Raw genomic sequence first — 12,817 nt, forward strand, 5'->3', positions numbered from 1 at the left:
CACAATACAGATCTGGAGGAACAAATATTACATTGACATAATTACAGCCAAAAAAACAAGACAGCCAAGAAGACAATGGACATCAAACTCGTCAATTGGACGTCCCAGTATCACAGGAAGAAGATATGGCAGAAACACATACAATAGAAAATATTGGTGAAAGATCTGAGGGTAACAAACAGTGAACGTTGTGTGATAGCATAGAACAAAAAAGTACTTAAGTTCGTAGGAATGAAGATACTATATTAAAAATGTGGAAAGAAATGGAAGGAATTAGGCAAAATATACTAAAAACGTTTATGGAACACAGAAACTTTCTTTCCGTCGCATCAGCGCAGTTGTAAGGCTTTTAATTCTACTTTATAAGGCAAAATCCAAAAGAAAAATTAGTAATATCGTTTCCGATTATGAAATAATGGCTTCACAGTGCAATATACATCAGCCAAGTGATAAGAGCAGCCTTCAACCTCCAAACCCCTCTCACCAAGTTTTGGAATTGCAATACAACATAATAACGTATAAAATTCTGTGGATTTACGTCACGTGATATATAATTATTCTTCTGCACTTATTAGATTCCTTAGGCACTGTAGTTTTATGTCATCTTTTAATAAAACTCAGCGTGAAATTGTACTGTCTTTTATTTAGACAACAGCAGATACTGAATATATGTTCGTCACATAACAAATATTTGTCATCAATGTAGTGTAACTACCTTCTGTAGTTCTACTTTCATATAAAGGTATTACCAGCTTTTGTCTTTTCGTGGAATGTAACAATAAAATGTTGTAATCTTCCTTCTCCAATAACCGCTGTGGAGTTACCAAACATCACACCTCGCAAAGTTCTTACAAGCGACTGCATTGCTTGTCTGTCGTTGTGGTCCACAAGACAGCTACTGCAAACGACAGCGTTGCTGTTTACCTTTTGCAGTTGCGATCGGTCGCCGTCGCCGAGTTCGTAGTCGCACCTTAAATCGATCTTAGCTGTTTTTAAAGATCGATTATAGACATTGACTGACGCTTGTAGGGAACTGTGATATCTTTAAGGAGTGAATATCTCTGAACTTATACCGCTGCATGTTATATGATGTGGTTCTTACAGTTTGATAACATAACCTGTTTCAGTCATGTTGACAGGACGCATCGTTGTCTGCTTGGCATTTTTATGTTTTTGGGAAACGTCTGCGAAAAAATTCGATAGCAAGGATAAGCCAAAATGGGCACAGAAAGATATACGTGATTATAATGACGCTGATCTCGAAAGGCTATTTGAGCAGTGGGAAGTAAGTGCACATTCGTGGTGTAATATATGTTGCAGCATAATGTGTGTTACATTAAAGAGTACTTTAACATCAGTCACACAATATTTAGCATAATGTTCTATTTGCAGGAAGATGAAGAACCTTTACCTGAGGACGAACTACCAGAATATCTTCGACCACCACCGCCCATTGATTTTAGCAAGGTATTGAATTTTGTACACTTACGTAACTAAGACTTTTGTAATGTACCACAGTCATTGTATATCCCTATCCACATTTCAAAGCATTTACCGAACCTTCAGCTCGACATTTGACGCCGATTAACCGGTTATGCCCACTTACTTTGTTATGCTATCCGAATTGCACATTTTATGGCCGTTTGTATTTGGCAGGAGCTCCAAACTTGGATTATTTCGGTGAACGCACTACGCACGTCAGCAGAAATGCGAAACTCATACCATTCAAACTTTGTAGTGACAATTAACAGTGACGATAATGTGATATGGCTATTTGTGAAAGTTAAAGGACGTAGCAAAATTTACAACCTCGCTTGATATTTAAAGGAAAAAAAGACAGCCGTAAGACGTACAACGTAGTGCTGTAATTGAGAACGTGTATGTAGATGTGTAGCACTGCTAGTCTGGCTAGCTCAAGCAGAAGTAAACAATTAAATACCAGAAACTTCCTGGCAGATTAAAACTGTGTGCCCGACCGAGACTCGAACTCGGGACCTTTGCCTTTCTGCAAGGTTCGCAGGAGAGCTTCTGTAAAGTTTGGAAGGTAGGAGACGAGGTACTGGCAGAAGTAAAGCTGTGAGTACCGGGCGTGAGTCGTGCTTCGGTAACTCAGTTGGTAGAGCACTTGCCCGTGAAAAGCAAAGGTCCCGAGTTCGAGTCTCGGTCGGGTACACAGTTTTAATCTGCCAGGAAGTTTCATATCAGCGCACACTCCGCTGCAGAGTGAAAATCTCATTCTGGAATTAAATACCTGTTTGTTTTGTTTACTTAGTAAGATACTGTTCGTGATGGTTCACAGTGAGAAAGTCTTTTTAAGCTGAAACTGAGGCCTTAAGGCCTTATTAAATATTACAGCATATGTGGAAAAATGTCACCTTCATTGAACAAATTATACCTGCGGGCTCCTGTATATATCTGTGTGTGTGTCCTGCAATATAATGATGTGGTGTGTGTGTGTGTGTGTGTGTGTGTGTGTGTTTCCCCCCCCCCCCCCTCTCCATGGAGTCGTCAGTATTATGGCTTTTGCAAAGATTTTTGTCATACAGGGGGTGTGTGTGTGTGTGTGTGTGTGTGTGTGTGTGTGTGTGTGTGTGTGTGTGTGTGTGTGTGTTTTCCCGCCCCCCCCCCCCCCTCTCCATGGAGTCGTCAGTATTATGGCTTTTGCAAAGATTTTTGTCATACAGGTAGTAATTAAACAGTAAATTGATGCTTCTCAGATACATGACATCTTACGCATTTTAATTCTTACAGCTTTTAAGCTTGTTGTTGTTGTGGTCTTCAGTCCTGAGACTGGTTTGATGCAGCTCTGCATGCTACTCTATCCTGTGCAAGCTTTTTCATCTCCCAGTACCTACTGCAACCTACATCCTTCTGAATCTGCTTAGTGTATTCATCTCTTGGTCTCCCTCTACGATTTTTACCCTCAACGCTGCCCTCCAATACTAAATTGGTGATCCCTTGATGCCTCAGAACATGTCCTACCAACCGATCCCTTCTTCTGGTCAAGTTGTGCCACAAACTTCTCTTCTCCCCAATCCTATTCAATACTTCCTCATTAGTTATGTGATCTACCCATCTAATCTTCAGCATTCTTCTGTAGCACCACATTTCGAAAGCTTCTATTCTCTTCTTGTCCAAACTATTTATCGTCCATGTTTCACTTCCATACATGGCTACACTCCATACGAATACTTTCAGAAATGACTTCCTGACACTTAAATCAATACTGGATGTTAACAAATTTCTCTTCTTCAGAAACGCTTTCCTTGCCATTGCCAGCCTACATTTTATATCCTCTCTACTTCGACCATCATCAGTTATTTTGCTCCCCAAATAGCAAAACTCCTTTACTACTTTAAGTGCCTCATTTCCTAACCTAATTCCCTCAGCATCACCCGACTTAATTCGACTACATTCCATTATGCTCGTTTTGCTTTTGTTGATGTTCATCTTATACCCTCCTTTCAAGACACTGTCCATTCCATTCAACTGCTCTTCCAAGTCCTTTGCTGTCTCTGACAGAATTACAATGTCATCGGCGAACCTTAAAGTTTTTATTTCTTCTCCATGAATTTTAATACCTACTCCAAATTTTTCTTTTGTTTCCTTTACTGCTTGCTCAATATACAGATTGAACAACATCGGGGAGAGGCTACAACCCTGTCTTACTCCCTTCCCAACCACTGCTTCCCTTTCCTATCCCTCGACTCTTATCACTGTCATCTGGTTTCTGTACAAATTGTAAATAGCCTTTCGCTCCCTGTATTTTACCCCTGCCATTTTCAGAATTTGAAAGAGAGTATTCCAGTTAACATTGTCAAAAGCTTTCTCTAAGTCTACAAATGCTAGAAATGTAGGTTTGCCTTTTCTTAATCTTTCTTCTAAGATAAGTCGTAAGGTCAGTATTGCCTCATGTGTTCCAGTGTTCCTACGGAATCCAAACTGATCTTCCCCGAGATTGGCTTCTACTAGTTTTTCCATTCGTCTGTAAAGAATTCGTGTTAGTATTTTGCAGCTGTGACTTATTAAACTGGTAGTTCGGTAATTTTCACATCTGTCAACACCTGCTTTCTTTGGGATTGGAATTATTATATTCTTCTTGAAGTCTGAGGGTATTTCGCCTGTTTCATACATGTTGCTCACCAGATGGTAGAGTTTTGTCAGGACTGGCTCTCCCACGGCCGTCAGTAGTTCCAATGGAATGTTATCTACTCCGGGGGCCTTGTTTTGACTCAGGTCTTTCAGTGCTCTGTCAAACTCTTCACGCAGTATCATATCTCCCATTTCATCTTCATCTACATCCTCTTCCATTTCCATAATATTGTCCTCAAGTACATCGCCCTTGTATAGACCCTTTATATACTCCTTCCACCTTTCTGCTTTTCCTTCTTTGCTTAGAACTGGGTTTCCATCTGAGCTCTTGAGTTTCATACAAGTTGTTCTCTTATCTCCAAAGGTCTCTTTAATTTTTCAGTAGGCAGTATCTATCTTACTTCTAGTGAGATAGGCCTCTACATCCTTACATTTGTCCTCTAGCCATCCCTGCTTAGCCATTTTGCACTTCCTGTCGATCTCATTTTTGAGACGTTTGTATTCCTTTTTGCCTGCTTCACTTACTGCATTTTTATATTTTCTCCTTTCATCAATTAAATTCAATATTTCTTCTGTTACCCAAGGATTTCTACTAGCCCTCGTCTTTTTACCTGCTTGATCCTCTGCTGCCTTCGCTACTTCATCCCTCAAAGCTATCCATTCTTCTTCTACTGTATTTCTTTCCCCCATTCCTGTCAATTGTTCCCTTATGCTCTCCCTGAAACTCTGTACAACCTCTGGTTCTTTCAGTTTATCCAGGTCCCATCTCCTTAAATTTCCACCTTTTTGCAGTTTCTTCAGTTTTAATCTACAGGTCATAACCAATAGATTGTGGTCAGAGTCCACATCTGCCCCTGGAAATGTCTTACAATTTAAAACCTGGTTCCTAAATCTCTGTCTTACCATTATATAATCTATCTGATACCTTTTAGTATCTCCAGGGTTCTTCCATGTATACAACCTTCTTTCATGATTTTTAAACCAAGTGTTAGTTATGATTATGTTGTGCTCTGTGCAAAATTCTACCAGGCGGCTTCCTCTTTCATTTCTTAGCCTCAATCCATATTCACCTACTATGTTTCCTTCTCTCCCTTTTCCTACACTCGATTTCCAGTCACCCATGACTATTAAATTTTCGTCTCCCTTCACAATCTGAATAATTTCTTTTATTTCATCATACATTTCTTCAATTTCTTCGTGATCTGCAGAGCCAGTTGGCATATAAACTTGTACTACTGTAGTAGGTGTGGGCTTCGTATCTATCTTGGCCACAATAATGCGTTCACTATGCTGTTTGTAGTAGCTTACCCGCATTCCTATTTTCCTATTCATTATTAAACTTACTCCTGCATTACCCCTATTTGATTTTGTGTTTATAACCCTGTAGTCACCTGACCAGAAGTCTTGTTCCTCCTGCCACCTAACTTCACTAATTCCCACTATATCTAACTTCAACCTATCCATTTCCCTTTTGAAATTTTCTAACCTACCTGCCCGATTAAGGGAACTGACATTCCACGCTCCGGTCCGTAGAACGCCAGTTTTCTTTCTCCTGATAACGACATCCTCTTGAGTAGTCCCCGCCCGGAGATTAGGATGGGGGACTATTTTACCTCCGGAATATTTTACCCAAGAGGACGCCATCATCATGTAATCATACAGTAAAGCTGCGTGTCCACGGGAAAAATTACGGCTGTAGTTTCCCCTTGCTTTCAGCCGTTCGCAGTACCAGCACAGCAAGGCCGTTTTAGTTATTGTTACAAGGCCAGATCATTCAATCATCCAGACTGTTGCCCTTGCAACTACTGAAAAGGCTGCTGCCCCTCTTCAGGAACCACACGCTTGTCTGGCCTCTCAACAGATACCCCTCCGTTGTGGTTGCAGCTACGGTATGGCTATCTGTATATCTGTATCGCTGAGGCACGCAAGCCTCCCCACCAACGGCAAGGTCCATGGTTAATGGGGGGGTATTAAGCTTAGCTATTTAAAAATCGTTGAGTGAGTAGACATGCTTTTCAGTTAAGAGTTCTGATTAGTTTTGATTGAAATTGCTTTTTATCACTGTTTTTCATAGACTCTGGCAGTTTATTATACCATATCAGTCCATTAGTATGTGGGCTCTGGTCCGTCATTTTTAATCTTGTTCTTATCCAGTAGTAATTCTCTTTGGACCTGGTATTGTGGTCATGTATATCACTACATTCAGTTACTTCAATTTTCCGTGAGAGAAGAAAAGTGATTTATCAAGATATGAGTATATGGTTAAATACTTGTGCTGTCTGAAAACATCACAGCAAGAGTCTTTATAGCCAACCGATATTGTGACTTTTACAAGTTAGTAACCAGGAGCGAATTTGATAAACTTGTAATATCATCTGTGTGCTTTAATAGTTTAGCTTCTGCATGCTAATTTAATATTCAATAGCCACAGTTCTCGCGTTTTCGTTTGCGTCAGAAAGTAAACTGATTTTGTGACATATCACCAGTTACTTATCAGGGGCAAATTATTTAGTTTCACCTGAGTGCTTTAGTAGTTAGGTTTTTGAATTTCTGCATATTAATCTAATTTAATAGCCACAGTTCCTTTTTTTTCCGTCACGGTCTGCAGTAGAGTTGCGCAGCACGTGCTGATAGTCGGTTTATCTGCACAGTTTAGTTTTCCACGGTCTTTAGTACGGACAAAGACTGCGATTGTTGTGTGTGGATGCGGGTCGAGTTGGTGATACTGTGCTCTCAGCTTCAGGTAGTGATGGTTTCGGTTACACATCTTGATGCTGCAGTGGGTGGGTGCCACTGTCGCTGGCCAGCCGTCGGGATTCGACGGACATCCAGCACGTCAGAGTTCTCTGATCGGCCCTCACTGATGGCCAGCCCAGTTACTGCTCGCACCGAGGCCGACACGTCACCCGCGGCCGAGTTGGAGGTCGCCCCAGGGCATAGCAGGTGGTGGAAGCCTTCCCAGGTGGCCTCCACAGTTTGCCTGGCAAACAGGTTCCAGGTGCTGTCTGTGGCTGACACTGTCGCTGAGCCAGATGCTGTCACCTCTCCTGTTTCAGAGGAAATCTCTCAGCCTGCAAGATCCGAACAATCACAGAGGGTGGGGTTATTGATAGTTGGGAGCTCTAACGTTAGGCAAATTATGGGGCCCGCTAGGGATATGGCTGTCAAGAAGGGAAAGAAAACCAATGTGCATATCTGGTGGAGTCATTCCAAATGTGGAACGGATCCTGCCGGAGGCCACAAGGAGCACAGGGTGCAGCCAACTGCAGGTGGTGGCTCACATCGGTACCAGTGATGTGTGTCACTTTGGATCACAAGAGATTCTCTCTGGTTTCGAATGGCTAACAGAAGTGGTAAAGGCTGCCAGTCATACTTGCAAGATGAAAGCAGAGCTGACCATTTGCAGCATTGTCGACGGGACCAATTGCAGACTTCTGGTACAGAGTGGAGGGTCTGGATAAGAGGCTCAGACAGTTCTGCAACCGTGTAGGCTGCAGATTCCTAGACTTTCGCCAAAGGGTGGTTGGATTTCGGGTTCCACTGAATAGGTCAGGTGTCCACTATATGCAGAAGGCGGCTAACATTTTTGCGAAGAATCTAATGGTATGATAATTAAATGGACACCCTTGCTGCAACCAGGCATTTATATACTTCATTGGGGACATGTTGAAAATGTGTGCCCTGACCGGGGCAAAGCTGCATGGTCATTAACGGTAACTGTTCTTTCGGGAACAGATACTACCATCGTATATAGAATCTAACGGTGTTCCGAAAGGATGGGCTAAACACGGTTGGCCGTGGCGTGTTTGTTGCTGTCAGAGGTAGCTGATCTTTTTCCGAAATTGAAGTAGATATTTCCTGTGAGTTAGTATGGGTAGAGGTCATTGTTGGCAACCTGAATAAAATAATAATTGGATCCTTTTATCGACATTCCAATTCAGATGATACAGTTGCTGAAAGGTTCAAAGAAAACTTGAGTTTCATTTCAAACACTTACCTGACTTACACGATTATAGTTGGTGGTTACTTTAATTTACCCTCGATATGTTGGCGAAAATACATGTTTAATTCTGGAGGTACACACAAAACATCACCTGAATTGTGCTAAATGCAACCCTGGAAATTGTTTTGAGCAGTTAGTTCATGAGCCCACACGAATAATAAACGGATGTGAAAACACACTTGACCTCTTAGCAACAAATAATCCTGAGTTAATAATGAGCATAAAAACTGATACAGGATTAGTGAACAGGGTTGTCGTAATGAGATTGAATATTGTAACCCCCCAGATTCTCCAAAGCTAAACGAAAATTAAACTTATTCACAAAAGCAGATAAAAATTCACTTGATGCCTTCCTGAGAGATGATCTCCACTCCTTCCAAATTAATAATATAAGTGTAGACCAGATGTGGCTTGAATTCAAAATAATTGTATCAGCAGCATTTGAGATATTTATACCTGATTAACAAACGACGGAGCTGATCCTCTTCGGTACACAAACGGTTCAGAACACTGTTGCAGAAACAGTGAAACAAACATGCGAAATTTAAAAAGACGCAAAATTTGCAAGATTGGGGATCTTTTACATAAGCTCAAAATTTAGTGCAGAATTCAATGTGAGATGTTTCTCGAAACATGGCAGAAAATCCTAAGAGATTCTGATCATATATGAAGTATGTTAGCGGCAAGAAACAATCAGTGCCTTTCCAGCGTCATAACAATGGAGATACTATCAAAGACAGTGCTGCCAAAGCAGAGTTACTAAACATGACTTTCCGAAATGCCTTCACAAAAGAAGACTAAGTAAATATTCCAGAACTCGAGTCAATAACAGCTGCCAACATGAGTAACGTAGTAGTAAATATTCTTGGAGTAGTGAAGCAACTTACATCACTTCATAAAAGCAAGTCTTCTGGTCCAGACTGTATTCCAATTAGGTTCCTTTCAGAGTATGCTGATGCATTAGCCCAATACTTAACAATCATAAACAACCGTTCACTCGATGAGGGAAAGGTAGCAGGAGTAATCCACTTAATTACAGGCCCATATCATTAACATCGATATGCAGCAGGATTTTGGAACATGTATTGTGTTTGAACATTATGAAAGAAAACAGTCTATTGACACACAGTCAACCTGCGTTTAGAAAACATCGTTCTTGTGAAACACAACTAGCTCTTCATTCTCATGAAGTGTTGAGTGCTATTGACAAGGGATTTCAAATCGATTCCATATTTCTCGATTTCTGGAAGGCTTTTGACACTGTACCACACAAGCGGTTTGTAGTGAAATTGCGTGCTTATGGGCTGTCATCTCAGTTGTGTGACTGGATTTTTGTTCCCTGTCGGAGAGGTCACAGTTCGTAGTAATTGATGGAAAGTGATAGAGTAAAACAGAAGTGATTTCTGTCGTTCCCCAAGGTGGTGTTATAGGCCCTTTGGTGTTAAAGTGATTTGGGAGACAGTCTGAGCAGCCCTCTTAGGTATGTTTGCAGATGACGCTGTCGTTTATCGACTAATAAAGTCATCAGAAGATCAAAACAAATTGCAAAACGATTTAGAAAAGATATCTGAATGGTGCGAAAATTGGCAGTTGACCCTAAATAACAAAAAGTGTTAGGTCATCCACATGAGTGCTAAAAGGAATTAGTTAAACTTTAATTACATGATAAATCAGTCGAATCTAAAGGCCATAAATTTGACTAAATACCTAGGAATTACAATTACGAACAACTTAAATTGGAAGGAACACACAGAAAATGTAAGGGGGAAGGCTAATCAAAGACAGCGTTTCATTGGTAGGACACTTAGAAAATGGAACGGATCTGCTAAGGAGACTGCCTACTCTAAGCTTGTCAGTCCTCTTTTAGAATACTGCTGCGCAGTGTGGGATCCTTACCAGATAGGACTGACAGAGTACATCAAAAAAGTTCAGAGAAGGGCAGCACGTTTTGTATTATCGTGAAATAAGGGAGAGAGTGTCACTGAAATGATGCAGGATTTGGGCTGGACATCATTAAAAGAACGACGTTTTTTTGTTGCAATGGAATCTTCTCATGAAATTCCAATTACCAACTTTCTCCTCAGAGCGCAAAAATATTTTGTTGACACTGGCCTACATAGGGAGAAACGATCACCACAATAAAATAAGGGAAATCAGAGCTCGTATGGAAAGATACAGGTGTGTGTTCTTTCCGCGTGCTATACGAGACTGGAATTTAGAATTATGAAGATGGTTTGATGAACCTTCTGCCAGGCACTTAAATGTGATTTGCAAAGTATCCATGTAGATGTAGATAATCCTTAACCCTCTTTTATGTAGCAACAGTATTGTGTTAAGGTGACTGGGCACAACCCCATATTACTATACAGTAGCTAAGATGGGGATAGATTGTCCCATAATACACAATTTTAAGCGTGTGGGTGGGCACCATTTTGGAAAGTTGGCTAGGAAGATACAGCCCATTGCTGACTTTTTTACATACAGCATTAACGTGGCTAATCCACTGGAGGTTTGAGTCCAGATGGCCCCTAGAAATTTACACCCATTTGCTTCCTCTGGCACTATTATGCTGTGTACCTCATTTACGCACGAGTGGTGTGAGCTGCCAGTTGTAAATATTAGCATGTGGGGTTTATTTGCATTGACCTTTAATTCATGTGCATGAAAATATGGACTTAATTCTAGTATTTCATTACTTGCTGAAAATTTCAGTTCCTCACAAACTTTACCATGAAATAAAACCGAGGTGTCGTCAGCATAACTTACAATGTGTGAGTTAAAGGGGGTGTACAACGTCATTAATATTTGCTAAAAATAGGAAAGGTCCAAGAATTGAGCCTTGAGGGACTCCCTGTGTCACTGTTTCACTTGGAGCTTTAAAGGTTAAGATCTTATTGTCAATTTGATGTGTAAGGTTGGTACACTGTTTCCAATTCACCAGATACATGGATAGAAGTTTGATCGATACATCGCCGATATTGTGCGCCCGCAGTTTTTTAAGAGAAGCTCGTGATGTACTGAGTTGAAAGCTTTGCTCAGGTCAAGGAATATTCCGGCTGTGTGCATACCCTGTTTTATATTGCTATATACTTCATGGAAGAAACTGGTAACAGCAGTGGCCTGCTTAGGTCTTTCCTAAACCCATGCTGTGATTCGGTAAGCATTTTGTGTCTCGAGAAAAATGTTGTGAGTTGTGGTAGCGTGTTGTTGTTGTTGTTGTTGTTGTTGTCGTCTTCAGTCCTGAGACTGGTTTGATGCAGCTCTCCATGCTACTCTATCCTGTGCAAGCTTCTTCATCTCCCAGTACCTACTGCAACCTACATCCTTCTGAATCTGCTTAGTGTATTCATCTCTTGGTCTCCCTCTACGATTTTTACCCTCCACGCTGCCCTCCAGTGCTAAATTTGTGATCCCTTGATGCCTCAGAACATGTCCTACCAACCGGTCCCTTCTTCTTGTCAAGTTGTGCCACAGACTCCTCTTCTACCCAATTCCGTTCAATACCTCCTTGTTAGTTATGTGATCTACCCATCTAATCTTCAGCATTCTTCTGTAGCACCACATTTTGAAAGCTTCTATTCTTTTCTTGTCTAAACTATTTATTGTCCATGTTTCACTTTCATACATGGCTACACTCCATACAAATACTTTCAGAAACGACTTCCTGACACTTTCATCTATACTCGATGTTAACAAATTTCTCTTCTTCAGAAACGCTTTCCTTGCCATTGCCAGTCTACATTTTATATCCTCTCTACTTTGACCATCATCAGTTATTTTGCTCCCCAAATAGCAAAACTCCTTTACTACTTTAAGTGTCTCATTTCCTAATCTAATTCCCTCAGCATCACCCGACTTAATTCGACTACATTCCATTATGCTCGTTTTGCTTTTGTTGGTGTTCATCTTATATCCTCCTTTCAAGACACTGCCCATTCCATTCAACTGCTCTTGCAGGTGCTTTGCTGTCTCTGACAGAATTACAATGTCATCGGCGAACCTCAACATTTTTATTTCTTCTCCGTGGACTTTAATACCTACTCAGAATTTTTCTTTTGTTTCCTTTACTGCTTGATCAATATACAGATTGAATAACATCAGGGAGAGGCTACAACTCTGTCTCACTCCCTTCCCAACCGCTGTTTCCGTTTCATGCCCCTCGACTCTTATAACTGCCATCTGGTTTCTGTACAAACTGTAAATAGCCTTTTGCTCCCTGTATTTTACCCCTGCCACCTTGCGAATTTGAAAGAGAGTATTCCAGTCAACATTGTCAAAAGCTTTCTCCAAGTCTACAAATGCTAGAAATGTAGGTTTGCCTTTCCTTAATCTATTTTCTAAGATAGCATAACTGTTTCAAATATTTTACTGAAGGTAGGGATTAGTGATATCAGCCTGTAATTTGAAACTACTTCTTTACTTCCCTTCTTATGGATTGGCTGAATTACGCTTATTTTTAACGCATTTGGGTATATGTTTTGATGAATACTACAGTTGATAAGATAGGTAAGGGGTTTAATTATTTCATTGTCGTTGGCCAGGTGCAGCTGAGTACATGTGGCAGTTCCCTAACCTCTCATTCCCACTGCTTCTCCCCTTCCTATCACTCCCCTCATCTTGCAGTCACTGCTGCCACCACGTTTTACAGCTACCCTAGCAGCTGCCGACAAGAAGCAGGGAGGCATGAGGAGCGTTTAGTTTGGATTTGATTCTCAGACTGTA

General features: G+C 40.9%; 1 protein-coding gene across 1 annotated transcript in view; it reads left to right on the forward strand.

Annotated features, from left to right (window-relative positions):
• Nucleotides 1-1,062: 1,062 nt before the first annotated feature.
• The window catches only part of LOC124718877 (LDLR chaperone boca), a 39,224-nt gene continuing 27,469 nt past the window's right edge, over nt 1,063-12,817 (forward strand). The window contains exons 1-2 of the mRNA XM_047244515.1: nt 1,063-1,285; nt 1,393-1,467. Coding sequence (XP_047100471.1) covers nt 1,130-1,285; nt 1,393-1,467 — 231 coding nt within the window. The 5' untranslated portion in view covers nt 1,063-1,129. The remainder of the gene's footprint in view (nt 1,286-1,392; nt 1,468-12,817) is intronic.

The sequence above is a fragment of the Schistocerca piceifrons genome, chromosome 10 (assembly GCF_021461385.2).
Source record: "Schistocerca piceifrons isolate TAMUIC-IGC-003096 chromosome 10, iqSchPice1.1, whole genome shotgun sequence".
Classification (NCBI taxonomy): Eukaryota; Metazoa; Arthropoda; class Insecta; order Orthoptera; family Acrididae; genus Schistocerca; species Schistocerca piceifrons.